Source organism: Salminus brasiliensis, chromosome 8, assembly GCF_030463535.1.
Source record: "Salminus brasiliensis chromosome 8, fSalBra1.hap2, whole genome shotgun sequence".
In the NCBI taxonomy this organism is placed as follows: domain Eukaryota; kingdom Metazoa; phylum Chordata; class Actinopteri; order Characiformes; family Bryconidae; genus Salminus; species Salminus brasiliensis.
This window is the reverse complement of record NC_132885.1, coordinates 22106596-22125056: the sequence shown is the minus strand read 5'-3', so window position 1 is coordinate 22125056 and position 18461 is coordinate 22106596. Positions and strand designations below refer to the sequence as shown.

At 42.1% G+C, this 18461-nt stretch overlaps 1 protein-coding gene across 5 annotated transcripts in view; it reads left to right on the top strand.

Annotated features, from left to right (window-relative positions):
• The window catches only part of sema5ba (sema domain, seven thrombospondin repeats (type 1 and type 1-like), transmembrane domain (TM) and short cytoplasmic domain, (semaphorin) 5Ba), a 173118-nt gene that overhangs the window by 80280 nt on the left and 74377 nt on the right, over positions 1 to 18461 (top strand). For all 5 annotated transcript variants that reach the window (XR_011980028.1, XM_072686122.1, XM_072686117.1 and 2 more), the window contains 3 exons: positions 2968 to 3208; positions 16042 to 16141; positions 16809 to 16854. Coding sequence is in view for 4 of the 5 variants with exons in the window: in XM_072686122.1 (XP_072542223.1) it covers positions 3022 to 3208; positions 16042 to 16141; positions 16809 to 16854 (333 nt within the window). In the remaining variant the exon portion in view is untranslated. The remainder of the gene's footprint in view (positions 1 to 2967; positions 3209 to 16041; positions 16142 to 16808; positions 16855 to 18461) is intronic.

Genomic DNA, 18461 nt, shown 5'->3' with positions numbered 1-18461 from the left:
GTAAGGAGTGTTAACAGCTGTTCAGTACCTTAATTTGCCAGTTTGGGTGTTGCTCGTGTGTGGGCACGCATCTGTGTATAGGCTTTAGACTCTTCCTCTCTGGAATGGAGACTAATGATATCACATCTGCAGGCCCACTGTTGTGGAGAAACTTGTTAGCAGTTCCTGCACTGCTGTTGAGCGTTGTGTATGTTTCTGATTCTGTGTGTGTTATTGTGTGTGTGTGTGTGTGTGTGTGTGTGTGTGTGTATCTGGGTTAGTTTTCTTTCTTGCAGCAGCTGGCCTACATTGGCTTGGGTATCTAGCACCAGCCTTGACCACAGAGGAATCAACAGAGCCCCCAATAACCTGCTCCTTGAAAATCCGTATTGGTGATCTGCCAAGTCTTCTAATTGATAGGAACAAAGTGGAGAAAACGTTCAGGCTGAATAAGTCCTAGAACCTGCTTCCAAATTTCTAAATAGCAGTGAAAGTGTAGAAAGGTTATAGAGGCAGTTTGCTTTGGTGTGGAGACATATCTGTAGGTACAATCCTGGGGATCTGTAACTCTTCAGCTAGCCTCATCTTGTGGTTGTAACAGTACAGTGTGTTTTTATGTAGTAAAATTGGTTCAAAACAAACTTTTGGTGACCTTTTCATGTTCTAATAGCAATATCAAATATGATTTCTTGATTCAGACAAAACTTTTTGAAGAACATTTGTACCATAGTAACTTTACCATTGTAACATTTTCAGGTATCCTCCATACTTGTTTGTTGTGAATGGAGTTGTCTGTATACCAAGCATATAAAGCTAGTATAAGAAAGTCAGTTTTGCTAAAAAACATGCTCCACACAGCAGCGTTGGTTAGTTAGATAATACAGTGTTACTAACTAAGCATGTCAGGAGAAATAATTGAGTAGCCCTAATGACCATACAGAAAAGTAGTCTAACTAACTTTGCTTATTGGTTTAATTGTTGATAAATGGTAACACAATACTCTAAAGAAAATACTTTAACCCCCTAGACCCTGAAGACTACACTTCTTCCTTTACATAACTTCATTACTGTCAGAGTTAACATCAATTCCATAGGCCCTAAAATAGAACCCTATGGCACTCCTTGAGATATACTAGATGAAACTGTTATGAACTGTACAACTGTACAAACTTAAAATTTATTTAGCAGTAATCTAAAAGCTTTAGGTTTGTTCCTTTCTGTCTCCCGCAATCATCTTATCAAACTGAGCGAGTCAACCAAAGCATCATATTTGAACTTTGAGCTTGGTGAACTGTTACACACCAATCTTATTTCCCTGGTGATGTTAATTACATTGACACGATGTAGCAGTAATTAGTCAGTCTGTTCTGGGGGAAGGGGGGCGTGTCTCAAATACAAATCAGGAATTTCTGTCTAATGACTCAAACAACTTTAGAAGGTGACTTTGGTGGCATTTAACTAACCATACAGACCTGTGAGTCACTGAAGAACATTCCTTCTGGAGCGTTTACTTTTCTGTGATCTGTTCTGATCTGGAGCCTTAAAACCTAGCAGTGCAGAATTCCCACTGATCATAAAGACTGCCGGCTACTGTATTCGACGATCCTCATCCACACCTTCATTTGCCTAATTAGTTGCCAGCTGTAGTGTGAGCTGTAATTGATTGTGTGCATCATGGTTGATTTGCAACTTAACCAGGCTAATAATTTGTTATTGATTGCCCCATTAAATAAAAAAAAGAAACAGATCGCTGAGCTCTGCCACTTCTCGTTGAGCATGCGCTCTCTCCCTTGCTTGTTAATGCAGTTTAATTCTATTAGATGTCACAATATCACTTCAGAGGAATTGCATAATTATGAACTCCACGCTTCACCTGAGCTCTAAATGCCTTACGTCATGCTTCCGGTGAAATCACATTAACAAAGAAGATGCACTTATAGATCCAGCCCGCAGTGTTGGAGCTATAATTAAAGCAGCATCAGCCTTCCCTAACCAAACCTCCAACCGTATCAGAAGCTTAATATCAGGATCATGATGAAAGCCAGCCATTACAAAATTAGGGGAACTTTTGAATTACCCATGTTCTGAGATTAGATTTCTTATGAGTTTGGGAAACCCGACAGTTCATTTTAGGTTCCGTCTCCTCAGCCTGTAGTTTTGTTCAGGCATGATTATCGGCTCCCATTAAGGCTGTGACACGTGGAGAGGGGAGCACTTAGCACCTGGCACTTCCTCTTTTTTTGTGTGGAGATTGACAGGCAGCTTTCCCCAGAATGAGCTGTGATTGAGCTAACTGCTAGGTGTCGTAATATGGGTGCAGTGGGACTACAGGAGTGCTGAATAAAGATAGAGATGTCATGCCTCCCCTCACCTCTAATAAGATCAGCGTGGATATTAAAACTCCTCCGCATCAGAGTGCATCTCACGGAGGTTGGAAGTGGCCTGTACTTAAAGAGTTTTAAGCAGCGCAGGCCAAGCCATCACATTCTGTCAGGAACTTTTTAACAGCATCCCTCTACCTCATTGCATACTCCTCCACTGAAGCCTAGTGCAATTTTATTTGTACAGAAAATGGTCCATTTTCTGGAGAGGTGTGAATAATACCAGATATGCTTTTCCCCCTCTGTGTTTAGCCATGTGTGCCGTGCTGCTACAGAGGCCATGGATTTTTCCTTTTTTTTATTTTTCAGGGAATAGTGTTGACTAAGAAGCCCCAGTGAGAAGAGTACCTCTGAATATATAGGGCTGTGAGCACTGTTAATTTATCAAGCTTTTCTAAGTGCAAAGCACTTTGCTGCATGGCCTGTCAGGAAACTTGCACTGGGCACATTCCAGTTTCTCCGCCCTGCATTTCCCAATTACCCAATATTTATTGCCCGTTAAATTACTCTTTCACATATAGTTTATTATCAAAAGGTCAGAGATGAGCAGTATTTCCAGAAATGATTCACGTCCAGCTCTGAACCTTATGTCTCCTCTCTTTTTCAGGTGCCTTCTAGAGGCCCACCTTGGCAGCTAGAGGAGAGGCTGGCCTCCGTCAACATGACAGCATTGCCACGGGACGTGACTTCCCTGGCTGTGTCTGGCCTATTCCTTTGTCTCCTCATTTTCTGTGTCCCCACCGTGATATCCCAAAGGCTCCTTGTTCCCACTGAGCCCACCCCAACCCAAGAACCACAGAGCAAACCGGAGTGCAACCGTCGAGAACACCCTATCATCCCCATACAAGGTGAGTACACTTTATAAACCATGCTGTTTAATTCAGACTTTTTGCTCAGGTTGGCTCTTTCTGCTTTGACAGTTCACATTTATGTTTGTTAGTAATCCATATTTGTTATTGCTGTTAAGGGACACCCCATGTTGAAAAGAAGTAACACTACTGGATTAATAACACTGGAGTAATATGTACAGTGAAGGGTAAAAAAGAAAAGCACACTAATGATCTGGCATTTTTTCAATACTGTCACAGCGTATTACACTGTACTGCATAATTGCCCAATTTTTTTAAATTTATTTAAACTAGATATACTAAAAAATGTATTATATTATACTGACATAAAACAACCCAGTAAGTATTTTTAAGTAAGACTGTAGACTGCAGATGGTGAAAATAAATTGCATATATATATATATATATATATATATATATATATATATATATATATATGTATGTATATATATATATATATATATGTATGTATATATATATGTATGTGTATATATATATATATATATATATATATATATATAGTGCTGATTTGAATGGTACGAGTGAGAGTGAGAGTGAATATATGTCTGTGTATGCGGATAGAAAGAGACAGAGAGACGGTATGTGAACTCAAGGTGAAGTAAATGTTAGCTAGCTAGTGAAAACAGGAACAAATGAGATGAAACCTAGCTGTCTATGAATTTGTGTAGCCAAGAAAAGTAATGACAATGGTGTGGGTGTGGTGAGCAGTGTCTCATTGTTATTTAAAGGAACAGGAACACAAAATTTTAATTAAAGCATGTCGCAGATATTTAATTAAGACCTCTGGGAACTGCATAAACATGTGGAAAAGGTATACAGTACATTTTAAGCCCCAGGCAACCTAGGATAATGTTTTCTTTCTAATAAGTTAAGCATTTGTGGATAAAGTAAAAATAATTTTGAAAGATTACACTCCATGACCATATATTTAACCATATTGCTCCACACGTGGTGTCACCTGGGAGGTCCTCATACAGCTTTAACGAAACGATGTGTTCCCCACCATTTCACTTACACATTCACATTCAGTTGGCTAAGACGAAACCAGCCAGCATATTCAAAAGATGTCTGTGCCAGACTGTTGCCCGTCTGTTCCTTAGTCCGTCTGTTCTTTATTCCGTTCCTTGGTTTGTTTATCCAACTGGCTGTGCCATCATTCTTTGTGCACACATTCGGCAGTAAAGGGAATCTTAAAAGGGTGTTCCAACATAAAAGCTGAATAACGTTTTTAGCAAGTAATGAACACCATGGGGGTCTACAGCAGCACCTGCATCTGGCAGTTGTTATTTACATTGTGTGAAAAGCTCATGATGAATGCACCAATAGAAATGCTCCAGAATGACTTGGAATGCAGTTTTCTACTTAGACTTCCATTTTCTTTTTAAAGATACAAAGTATTTGTATGACAGAGACAATATGCAGACAAGCTTGATTTACTCCCTGCTTCACTCTCATTCATCCTATTGCGTCATCAGCAGTTCAAAAAGATGCAATGGCACTTTATGGAGGAAGCACATGCTAGTCTACACTCTTCCAACTTGTGTGTGGGGGAATTTAATATGACTAAATAGAAGAGGAAACTGGGCAAAAAAAAAGTTCATGCTAATTGTCATGTCTCAGACTTATCTTCTGGTGCAGTAGAATCTCCGTAGGCACATTTACACAGTGGTGACAATGATGGCAGCTAACACACTGGTTGTCGCAGGATGGAAAGTGTTTCGCAGTGACCGGCTTAGTGAAGCAGTGGCTCTTGTGGCTTGCTATTCTCCATAAAAGCCGCACAGCACTGTCCTGGGAGAGAACACAAAGGTCTGCTCCACATGCCAAACCCCAGCTGAACAGTTATGGCGTACGCTGATGCTGGCGAGTGCCGATGGACATGCTGAGTTCTGTGGGAGATAAATGGCTTTCATTTCTTAAAGAATTCTCATCCCCTGCATGCTAGCACACGAAGAGAACAGTACGTGCAGGTACACTCTTCTGTCTCCCGGAGAATCTCTTCTCTCAGCTGCTCGAGAAACACGATACGCTCTGTGCCAGGAAATCAGAAAGATCTGTTTAGACGGCAGATATAGAAATGTGCTCGGAGAAAGATGAACAACCGGCTAGTGGCTTGTTTGTATCGGGGCAAGAGATGTTTTCGTTTGGTTCTCCAAGGGGCATGCCGAAAATTGTGGGAAAATGGCCACGGGAAAAAGCAGAAGTGACAGCCACAGGCTCTGATATTACTGGAAATCTGCCCAGACATTAGATAGCGGCCATGGTTCATAAGGACGCTGCCGGGGGCCTGCACTTTTTATTGCTACTGAGAAGACTTGAGGGTTGTTGGTCGATTTGCTGGGTTTCTGTCCTGTTTTTCGAAATCAGAAGATTTTTCAGGAGCACCTGAAACAGATCTTGAGTTAGTCATTATTCACTAGGATTAGAAAACACTGCCATTTGTTAGCACACAATACATCAAAAAACAAGCTGATCTCTTTCATTTGTTTCCCACTCTCACCTGCTCATAGGAATGGCAACTATTCTCACCCCCCACACCGTATTCCATACAGCTTCGTCACGGCCGCTCCTCAAAGCAAAAGCACTTTGGCATCGCTTTCACGATAAGAGCAGCTGAACAATTGGCTTTGTATTGTAAGCTAGCACCTAAAATGCTCCTTTCTGTTAGCCCAATTGTATAGAAATCCCTCTGTACACCTTAAAGCCCTCTTTTATGCTGGAGCAGTGGTATGGAAGTCCTGGCACAATGAAGGTGTCGGCAAAACCTGAGATTAGCTTCTTTGATGGATGAACGTTTTTAAGTGGAGCACTCAGGCAGCCAGTGTGAGGAGTCACCTAGAAGAACATGGGGGCCCAGGCTCTAATCTCTGGGCTGGTCTGAAGATAGATCATGCATGCTTTTGAAGGCTTCTGAAGCCTAGCCATAGAGAGGATCCTTTTTTTTTTTAAAGCTGGTTGAGTGCAGTGGGGTGTGGTTGCCTCAGTGGGGGCCTTTTTTATTCTCCTAAAGCTTTCCGGTAGGCCCAGAGGTTTATAGTGTGGCCCTAACATCCTGCTGCATAGTTCCATTTGTTAAGCTGCATGTAAAATGGGGTAAGGCTTAAATTACTGTTACGAGGCGTGACTGGGCATTTGGGTGTGCATGTGTTAGGCTAGTGAGAATTATTAGCTATTTAATAAATAGTATTTTTACTTACCTGGAGAAAGTTAATTTTCTGGAAAAGAAACTTTTACAATATATTCTTAATTCTTTAGTTTGTTTTATTCTAAATATAACTTCAAGTATCACAGTACAATTTCTAATTCACTGTTCAGTAGAAAAGCCTTAACACTCAATGGAAAATGATCCAATCAGGATTTTCTGTACTATCTAGGCAGATATAGTAAGCTCTCTGATTGATTAGGCATCCAGTAACTGGACTGAAGACCTGACATGCTTTATTATCATGCAACATAATTATTAACTGACAATGCAGTCAAGCATTTACAACTAATTTTGTGGGAAAAAATCACCCTGGGCCTTCTGGAAGTCCTAGATACTTCACATACTGTAAATATGTGTAAATAAATGTCCAATAGTCTTACCAGGATTCAGTCAGCTGTTAGAAATGAAAAGCAGCACAGCTTCAAATGCCTGTGTGTAATCTGGAACAGCCATAAATGTTCATGTGTACCATTAGCTTAGCACAGGTGAAGTGAATGCCATTGGTTATCTGGTTACAATGGCACCTGGGATATTCATACTAGACAGCAAGAGAACAGTCAGTTCTTGAAGTTGGATCAAGCGTAAGCATCTGAGTGACTCCTTGGCGAGGACCAAATTGTGATGGCTAGGCAACAGGGTCAGAACGTCTCCAAAGAGAAGGAGAGCCCAAGGTGTAAAGTACTGAGGTAGCCTGATAAACTAGACACTAAAGCATGTTATGTCTTGCAATATGCAGCAAATCCTGCATTTTTGTTGTTATCCATGTCCCTCTTGACCAGCATGTACGTGACCAGCATGTGCTTGAATACCAGCCAAATCTGCCTGTATGCCAGCGCGGATAATACACAGAGCCATCTCACACATCTAATCTACTGATATTGTGAAAATTGTGCAGATGGACTGCATGTTGTTTTTTTTTCAATGCCATAAATGTCAGATAATCTTCCTTTAACTATCAGATTCCAGTTCTGCATTCAGTTCTGCCTGGGCTTGCACATTCGCACCGGCACTCTGAAGCATATCCTGCAAGACCAGAGTAGAGACATGTCATTGCAGAATGGTGTGCACAGCATGAACAAAATTACAAACTGCCACGAAAAGGGTGACCCAAGTCCCGTTTAACAAATGCTACCATTAAATGCAATCAAAGTCAAACTCCCTGCGCCTATTACTGCCCACACTGGTGCTGAATTTCATGTGTCGTTCAGGACTTTAAAGGGCTAATTCCATTCAAAGGGCAGACCATGCCAACTGACAGCTTAGTTCAGATCTTGTGTGCAGATCAGCCCCCCTCAGGGTTTGATCCTTTCAGACCTGTCCTTCTGAGCTCAAATGGCAGTAATCTGCCCCTAGAGGATAGGCACTACTACATCATTCCTCTGTCCATCCCCTTCCCTCTCCCACAGCTACTGTAATTGGTCCAAGATTGTTTGGCTGGACTGCAGAATGGGCTCACTATCTGCTTTGCAGTGGGTAATGGTGCTGTCGTTTAAACACAGGCCTCTTCCTGGAAGAGCTGTCGGAAAAGAGAGAGCCGCATTCTGTGCGCTAACGATAGCAGGGAGTTTCAACTTTGAGGGCATATGCTGTTTCACTGCTATTGGAGCTCAGAGATATGGGCTGCTGGTAGTTAGATCCATCCATCACTCTGCTGTTGGCTCCTCAGTTGCCGCAGAGCCGGTTAACACGTCGTTTGTCCTCTCCCTGGTCGAAGTCTCAGGACTCCTCGTCGTAAATGCGGTGTTTACATTTGTTGCCCGTGGGTGCACTGGCATCTGGTCAGTGGCGTGAAGATATCGCAGAGGTCTCTCTGCCTGGCTCATGGTTCCTTGCACCATCCCGTGCCCTTTTCTCCCCACTGCACTCAGAGACAAGGCATGCTTGAATGGCCTGCCGCAATTGCGGGCCGCAAATGTTTCTCTCATTGCTTTTGAGAAAGGCGTTCTTTCAGGTTTCTGCCTGGCTGCGCTGGCCCTCGATTACCTGGCTAGTCCCCGCCGGAGTTCGGCCTCCTCTTTTCCAATGTGACATTTCTTAGGCTATTCATTGTTCTCACTTTTTTTTCTATTACCAGTCTGGGAGGATTTAGATTTCTCCAGCATTGCTGCCTGTCTGCTCATGCGGTAGGCAGTAGCCTCTAGCCCCCCGGAGGACACGGGCAGCATGGAAATCTCACAACAGGCGCGGGGCACGGACGAGAAGACAAAACAAAGGCAAATTTGGTATTTGCTCAGATAAGCTGCAGCCTGCCTCTCCCGATAAGATCCTAGGCGCTCCGTGGAGAGCTGGGACGATCCTTTGAGAGGAGAAAGGGAAAATAAGGGAGTGTTTGGAAAGAAAGGAGCAGAGATGCATCCGTCTGTCAGGGGATGCTGCCGGTACTCGGTGGCTGTGTTGACGCCTACCTGTGCTGTAGTCTGTGGACCCATCTGTGTTGTTTATTATCAAAGCTCTTCTTACCACTGCGGTGTGGGAGGATGCCAGGCATAGTAGACAGCGTTGTTTTTTCCCCCTCTGTTTAGATGATTGAATGTCCCTTCACAGTTGTGAGTCCTGTTTGTCATTCCCTTGCAGATATTATTCATCAGACAGTGTCAGCCTCATTTTATATTTTTTAAATTGTGTGATTTAAAAACACCAAAATCTCATTTGTTGCCTTACTTATCTGTTACCTCTGGGGTTACAGTATGTCACACAGCAAATTCAGCATATTCCCAGTTTCGCAAAGATAGCTAGCTTCAATGAGCCTAAAGCACCTACCAACAATTAATCAGTGTCACCAAAACAGATAATAGTTCAGTCCTTGCAGCTCCAGCTGCTGAATGTTCATATCTCATGTCATTTTGTCTACCAAGGAAACTCTGTGATATTAAAGAGTATTCACCCTAAAAGCTGGCATGCAATATTACAATTAGGGCTCAAATGTGGTATATACTAGATAACTCATTGAAGTGTAACATATATGTGCATAATACAGCGTCTCCTATTGTATCGCTCCATACTGACCTGTCAATTCAATATGCTCTTCAAACAATATGTTCAATAGACTGGAGCGAATACTGTTGTCATTTTATTACTAATTATATTGCATGAAGTGTAATAAAACTGAAACAAGCAAGCCCACAATGAAGGAGAAAAAAATTAAGAGATACAGCAGACAGCAATACTGTATTGTTTGAGTGATGTCCATGGAAAGTGGAAACATTGAAGGTGTCCAATAATGGAAAACTGTATTTTCTTGGTGTAGTTGATTAATGAGAGTTAGGGGTATGGTGGGGACATGCTGTGATCCTCAAACACTGTTATTGCAAAGAAAATACGGCATCACCAAACAGAGCTGTAAAACAAGCCAAATCCGGAACCCCTAAAACAACAGTCTTGACTCATTTTAGTTTCGCCCCCAACATTCACATATACCCAGCCCACTACACAGCCAGTCAGTCGCAGTTGATTTAACTTTGGCACATTGGCTGTGTAGTTAAAGCCTTTTGACACTTAAAGCTCAGTCAAGGTAAAGCCCAACTTCTATTATGGAAGTTGCTTTTGGAAGTTTTTGATATTTTTAGTCAGTTTCTGAGACAAGATTAAGGGTGCTGTGCCAGCCAGACCCCTTGTGACAGTAACCTGGTCAGTGAGGAAGCTAAAGCTGGGGAAGTGAGCAGGTGCTAGGCTAAAAGATGTGCACACTAGCCGACTTGCTTTTACCATCTCTTCTCTCCAACCACTGCTACTGTGGAAACAGTGAAGCAAGCAGGTCCCATGCTGGGCTAAAATCTAACAGCTAGATAAAATCTCTTCAGCTAGCTAACCACACACTGTGCCAAAAGGATATGAATAGCAGTTAAAAAAGTTTAAAAAAAAACAAAAGCTATACTAGGCTGTTGCGCTGGCAAACGTCAGTCAATGAAAGCAGCTAGGGCTCATAATTTTTTCACGAGCTCTCTTTAAAAATATTCTGAGGCTAAATAACAGGGTTGTAAATGGATGAGTAAAATTGCATTTGTGCATTTTCCGCCTCAATTGAAGTAGCCTACTTACTATTTATACAATAAAAAAGAACTTAAGTATATTCTATGTATTTTCAGGCACTGAAGTCTAAACTAATGTATTTGTAGACTATTTCCATGCTTAAATACTGACCTTGACTGGACATTTCTGGTTTGTGTTGAATACATTTAAATCCCTACTGATTTCCAATAAAAGGCAAATGCTTTAAAAGGCACTTTTGGGACAATAATGTTTTATGCAGGTGTAAAAAACTGAAGTAGCGTTTTTGCTCATTATAACTCACACTTGACATATTCCTGAAAAGTAGGAAAGGTTCTCAGTGAATTATTGTAGGTCTTAGATGAGTGTGCAGTTCCCAGCCCTACTTCAGGTGTGCTCTTTGTCCTACTTGCTAAGATGGGTACTTTGCATTTGATGTGAAATGACCTGTTCAAATCACAGACAGATCATGACCATTTTCTGATATTTCCAGTCTCACTGGCTCCACCTCCATAACTACTCTGACTGATCTGAGGTCAGCGGAAGGATCTGTTTCTGTTTTTGTACAAGTGCTTTGTTTACAAACGGGCAGAAGTGCCTTTGGCTGTAGCACGCAATGAGAACTAAAAAGCAGAGAAGAAGGATTTCACAGCTTGAGACAGACGCAGAGTACACAGAGCAATAAAGTGTCATTATTTGAAAGGAAGGAAGGAGGAGAGGAGGAGTGTGAGATGAACGCCCATGGCGTTGGACATCACAGCTGCAGCTTCTGGCTGAGAGTGTTGAGTGTAAGTGAGGAAATTGTAGAAGTGCCACATACACAGACAGTTACATTAGTAAACACACCTCTTAACATGGTTCCTTCCAGCAGGATCTTGGATTAAGACTAATAGTAACGCAGATAAGAACCGAGACTGAAGATTTGACCCTGAAGGCGTCCTTCAGTGTTAAGCAATGATGCTCAGTTGCATTAAACTCCTTCGACACTTCAGCAGTTTCATGTCTTAAAGGGAGGTAAACAAAACAAGAGTTTAGTGTCATATACATACTCTATATGTCCAAATGTTTGTGGACACCCCTTCTTATAAACACATTCAGCTACTATTTCTAAAAAAGATGTGCAAATGCACACACACAGTTTGTCTCGTCCCTGTAGAGAAGTATTGCCAGTAGAATAGGACTTTTTGGAGCAGATAAACATGAACCTATTGGCTCCATGTCCAGTGTCATTCACAGGCTATAGAGGGTAATTAAGCCCCCCAGCATTGAGCTGTGGAGCGGTGGAACTGTGTTCTCTGGAATGATGGTGCTCCATCCAATACTTTTGGGATGAGTTGGGAATGAGGTGGGGTGGTTATCATCCAACACTCTTGTCGCTGAATGCAATCAAATTCTCACAGCAATGTTCCAAAATCTAGTACAAAGCCTTCAATGGGCAGTAGATACAGTTACTTAAATCAAAGCAGGCTAAACTGTTTTTTTATTTCAAAAGAAGCAATGAATGAGCAGGTGTCCCAATACTTTTGTTGTATGGTGTATGTTCTGTATTCTATCTTCCTACCTGCTTATTAATAGTGCTGTTTGGTAAATTCACTGATGGAAAAACAGCATTGAATTGACTTTTTCTGTACATCTTTTTAGTCTGTGTGTGTGTGAAAAGAGAGAGTCTGTTTAATTCTGCCAAACTGGCTGATAAAGGTTATGATTTATGTCCCCTTTACTGTGTGCAGGGCAGACTGCTGAGCCCATCTTCATCCCCTAGATCTGGTGGCTAATGCATTAATCTCCTGTGCTGTGGATTGGCAGGAAAAAAGCAATAGTCGTCCATCAACTCCAGGATCTGGACCATAGTCCCTCTGAGAGAAAACAGGCCTTCATATTCATCCCTCTTTATTGTGCACGGCCTGGCTGGCGCTAGAGACACTTTATGAGGTGAAGGAAGCGGCCTCGCATATGAAGGCAGAAGTGACTGAAGGGCTAAATGTCTTTCAGAGTATGCCTTACTAACAGGCCGCTGTTTTTTTTACCGAAGTTTGTAACCAAGAAAGTTTGTGTTAGGGCATTTTCTAAGAACAGCCTCTTGTGGAAGCTGTGTCTTGGCTCTCTCCGAACGTGCAACTTTTGGAGCTCAGGCAGTTAGCTTTGTTTACTGGAGCTGAGATGAGTCTTTTCTGGCTGCAGTGGGCTCTCCTCTGTGCTGTTAAACACTTCACCTTTCTCCTCAGTGGGATAGAACACTTTAGTACACACAGGTGACCCAAAGGTTATCATTACACTGGTCTAGTGTCCAGAGCCAGCACTATGTGTCAGCTCTTCTCCTCCTCCTCCTCGCTCTGTTTCTCTGAGCCTGCATGCTGTGCTCTTCCGGCCAGCATAAGTGAGTGAAGGATGCACTCTTCTGCTCTGGGACGCATGTGAGAAACCTTCTTTCCTGTTCTAGCTGCAGCCATCCGGGAATCCGCTTGCTCCATTCACAGGATGAGGTCGTTTTTTTTTTTGAGCTGTAAAATACTTTTCTTGGTGTATCTGTCCATCATTTCCCTTCCTAAAGTAACAGGTTATGATTATCTTACACCATATGCTAAAGAATGCATCTAGTATTACAATGTATTATACTGTACTACTGTGAACAAAATGGCAGCAGGACAGGGCTGTGAGAAATGGGGGGAAAAAGTCTAATTTTAATCGTAACAATTTGTGAACCGATACACAATTGACTGGATAAAATCATATCTACCTTCAAAAACAAAACTATGTGGTTCATTAGACAAAGGAGCTGCCACTATGATCGAATTCCTGCTTGTCATCATGAGTCAGAGAGAGCACAGTCAGTCTTGCTGTCTCAGGGATGGGTTGATGGCACTTCGTCCCCACATCACTCCCATTGTGCTGTTGGTCTGGGGAGCCGCACTTTCCTCAAAGCCCACTTTCCTCAGAGCGCAATGGCTACCTAGCGATGCTGCATCAGCGGCAGTTTGAGAGTTCAAGAGGTGGTGGTTTCACATGTGTCAGAGGAGACACAATGTGTTGGGGAATTGCTATTGACAAGGGGAGTTCACATGAATGGGGATTGGCCCTACAAATTGGGTAGAAAATGGGGTAATATTATAAATAAATAAATAAATAAAACAAAACTTCAGTTTTAGTCATTGTTGCAGAATTTAACTGTAACTGTTGAACTGTTCTCAGTACACATGCAAGGTTGCTGCTAGATTGAGAGTAATCTGCCAACCAAAGATATCCAAACAGCATTGAAGTGATTAACATTAACTCGTTACAGTGGTCACTGTCAGGGGGTAGGGTATACATATTGGGCAGCTAGTAAACAGTAAGTTTGTGAAATTTGTTGAAAGCAACTGTACGAATCTGAGTAACTTTGAGGCCAAAGGGACAAATTAGACAACTATTTCAGAGCATCTTTAAAACATCAGGCATCAGGTCTTGTAGGCGTGTTCCGGGTAATAGCTGGTTAAGGTTAATGCTGGCTAGATCTCTGGAGTCCATACCTCAGTAGATCAATGCTGGTTTGATGGCACGATTGGGATCTAAATAATAATAGGCATTGGTTTTGATGATATGAATGATCTTGTCTAAACAAAAAATTGACACCAAAATAGGTACACTATACATCCTGTTTTATGTAGGCATCTGCTCAGCCAATTTAGCTTCCAAAATCCAGGGTAATAATAGAGAGTTGGTCCCCCTTGACTGCAGTGGCAGCTTCTACCCTTCTGGGAAGGCTTTGCACTAGATCGCATATGCCAGATGCCAGTCCAGGCACTTGGCATTGGGCATGGTGACCTGAGGATCATGCTGCAGCAGCTGCTCCAGAGCATCCCATTCTATTGGGAATACAGACTGTGTGAGCTGAATTGAATGCCTGTGTCAACAATGGGTGCTAATTACTAAGTACTAATTAAATTCATGCAATTGATGTTTCTGGTGCATACAGTGTATATCAATCAAATGGCCCGGAATCAACCAATCTTGCAGTGTAAAAGTAAGCATGTACTTCCTTTGACCACAAATGAGTTTCGAGGTTGGGTATCTGGTAATTTTATGCAATGTTTATAGGCAGTGGCACTATTCAAGAGCCCCCGTCCTGTCAGACGCATCTGAGCCCATAATTACATATTAAACCAGAATGGGATCGCTGTTGGATTTACCTTGTAAAACTCTCTGATGTGGACGAGGAGCAGCAGAAACTCCTCTGAGAGCCTGTGATTACTTAACTCTACATCACGCCTCTATAAAACATGCCTTGAATGTTGGTGCCATATGGTCTCAGTTAATCTTAAGCACATCCTTTAATGCTGTCTTTTAGTGTAATAGCAGAGGAGGAATGATGTGCTCTTTTTCACGCGTCCCGGTAGACTTGCCTCACAATTCTGGGAAGTCTTACATCGTTCAGATTTGTGTTCCCGTGTGACAGGCAGATTGTTTTAGTTGACCCAAACATCTGCTTGACTCAGTCCCTCTAGACAGATGGAGGCTGCGTTGAGTAGTCTGATTTGACATGTTTTGGTTGGGAAGCAGGTTGACCGCAGCTCTGACCCATGTGTGAGCAGCTGCATTTGTTTAGCGTCTTCAGAGTTTGAGTCAGAGGTGAGTCACGCGAATGCTTATTAGAGGAGCGTGCTACGTGACTGTACCATCACTTCTTTGCATTTTCCAGGCATTCAGGAATTTGAGTCGTCAGTATTTTGAAAGGTGTAAGTCTGCTGTTATCTGTCAGCTGTGCTGGAAATTGGGATGTAAAATAGATTATCATTCTATCTAAATTCAAAGGAAGAACATCTGTGAATAATTCAGTAATTCAATCAGATAACTGGGGTCTTAAGAACCAGGTAAAAGTTAAAAATATTATTTCGGAGCAATTTCACACCATAGGCATGTCAGGTCCAGTGAGCTGCTGTGATATCTTGTTCTTACTTGAAAGATAACAAATCTCCTTTCATATTAGTTCCCCCTCACAGTGAAATCCCATTTAGTAAGCCACATTAAGGTCAGCGAAAGATCAGATGGTTTTATTTTTACATAATGCTCTTTCTGTATCATTTTATTCCCATTTCTAAAAAATAAAAAGAGAGAGAGAGAGAGACTGCGAATGGTTCCCTAAATATCTGCCAGGGCAAATTGTTTTGATTTCTAGAAGCTGGTGTCAAACAGCGCTTTTATGTGTTGCGTTTCCTGGAAAGTGGAGTTTTGACTGAGTGTCATGTTGAATTAGGATCAGCACCCATGATGTGGCCCAGCCAGAATTGTACCTCTCCGCTGGGTCTCCCTTATGACTCTGTGTTGAACTCAGTGCCAGGGGCAGATTTAACTTCACAGCTTTAAGGACTACTTGTACAGGGTCCAGCCACAGTGATTAGCTGTGGATTCCTGCAGTCCTGACCAACAGCAGCTTCAACTTTCTCACCACCTGAGCGACAAGTTCCCAGGCCTGAGCCGCAGGAGGTTCCAGAGGAGCGTATTTTTTTTTCTTACAATTCCCTAGAGAATCATTTATCTAATCTGACCATGTTTTTGTGTTCTTTCAAGTGTGCCTCATATCATGCTTTATATAATACCGGTTTGTCTGCATGAAAGGAAATGTTACTTTTGTCTCCTCATTCAGCTCTCAGCCCCTGGATCTCCGTTTTCTCCCTTCCTGGTGTACGAGACTATTCCCAGCTCACTCTTGACCTGACCAGAAATGAACTGATAGTAGGAGCAAGGTAATAACTTTTGTCCGAGTAAAATTGTCAGAGTACCCAGAATTTATAGGGTTGTTATGGTGTCACAGGTTCAGAAAAATACTTAAATCAGATTAGCTGTGTTTTTTTCTTAAAACCATTTGCAGTTCCACGAAGTTAACTTCCTGAGAACCACCATGGTCCTACACATATCTATAAAATAACTAAAGAAATATTTATATACAGTAATAAATTAATATTTCATACATACAATGTATGAAAGATGTACAAATGAGTTTTGTACTTGAAGAAAAAAGTTCTGATTAAAAAATAAAGATATTTGTGCTAACGTTAATTTGAACATTAATTTTAATCTTGTGAAATTCATGATTTAGTCGTTTAATCTTTATTACGTACCATTTTCCTGTGTTTTGGTTGGTTTGTGATGTGAAATTATACAAGTTTATCACACCACAAAATTTTCAAACCGTAGCACATCTACTGAATTATTACTTTTATCGGTGAGCAGATCAGAAAGCAAGCTGAATTGAGCTTTTTGTCAGTGAGTAAAGTTTGTTTTTTTGCATTAATACTTTGCCTTTTAGACCTTGTTGGTAATTCAAGTCTATATTTTGATTAACCTGCTACTGCATATCATCTAACTTTCTTTTTTTCTTTCTTTTTCTTTTTGTCTCCTATTGCTCTGCAGAAACTACCTCTTCCGCCTAAACCTAAGCAACATTTCCCTAATACAGGTAAGCCAAAAGCTCGAACAGTTTCTTGGGAGATCTAGAGCTCTTGCGTTTGCGCTGTGACACACTTGTCCTCTCAATAAGGCTTTTGGCAGTTAGGAAGTGTTGGCTTAAGGTTATTGATTCTCAGAGTGGATTCAGCTCAGACTCATCTGGAAAGGCTTCAGAGGGGACAGCGGTGTCCAGCATAGAGACTGATTGGGCATCTTTAAAAAGCAGCTATCATATTTTGACTGGGGCTTGGCACTTTTGAACTGCCATTGGAAACCTTTCACAAGGTCAGCCAGGACGGCCTGGAGGCTGGAGAAGGATGTGAAGTGTGTTGGCTGTGGTTGCTCCTGTAAACTTGGCTGAGGTTTATTGTTACAATAAACACTGGCATGAGGCAGTTGAATAAAATGTAGTGTGCTGTTATTTTGCTGTGTTGTGGTGCTGTTGTAGAATGATTAGAATAGTTCTGAATGATATAAGAGTTTGTTCTCAGGGAAAGATTCATTCAAGCCCTGCTCTCTTTTCTTCCTCTGATTTTTTGGACTTGACTTGGACTTTAGCTTTCGGTATTGCTCTTGCTAGCTGACTCCTCTACTGTCACTAAAGTGTCCCAAAGGAGAAAGTTAGCTGCAATTTCATCTTATTCCATTTCACCCCGGCCCGCATAGCTCCGTCCAATTCCCTTGGGTGACCCAAAGCTGGGAATAAACAAGACGGATCTTTCTTCATTTGGACTAACTGGAGCGTCACAAGCAGTGCCAGGGTCCAAATCGATGAGCAGATACCACGCCAGCAGCTGAAGGAGAAAGCCTGTGCCCAACAGAATGCCTAAACAGCTGCGGAAGAAAGAGAGAAAGTGAGCTTGTGGAGCTCTGTCAAACAGTTTCCCTGAGCTTTACAGCTCTTAGCATGGAGCTATATAAAAAAAAAAGCTTAATACCGATAGTTTTAAGGGCAAAATACATCCCTTCCTTTGCTTGTTTTTTTTTTTTTTTCACTGAGAGTGAAAGGGCATCGCTCAAAACTGCAGGATGCATTTTCATAGTCATTCATCACCGTGTCCACTCTGCCTGCCCTACATGCGTCCTCCTGCTTTTTTTTCCAGCTTTTTTTCCCACTTTCCTCCAGTGAGGTATCACTCCTTGCCTCCCTTCGTCCCTTCCCTCTTACCATTAGTGTTATTGTGCATTTGTCTGCCAGCAGTGGAATGGAGCTGAGCAGCAGCCAGCTCATCTCTGAAATGCGTGTCCTGGTGCCAAACATGCAGGCCTTGGCAGCAGGGCCACAGGGCCAAAGGGGAGCCTTTTCAACTTTTACCGAGCTGGATGAGGTGAGAAGTGCTGATGCCTTCGCTCTGGACGCACGCTTGCGCTATTGAGAAAGCTGACCCCACCAGAACGCCTGCTGTTTCCATTTAAGCCAAAGTATGGAAGCAGGGGGGTTTCAGTGGCCAGGAACCCGGCCCAAAAAGGAGTCATCGCTTTTCAGGCGATGCTAAGTGCTTTCAGTGTCCGTGAGGTGACATATGCACCAGTGTATACATTACATTAAGCCAATATGAGCCTCTTTTCTTTATTAGTAAATTCACTTTGTTTGCTTTTGCCTTTCATCAGAGCATA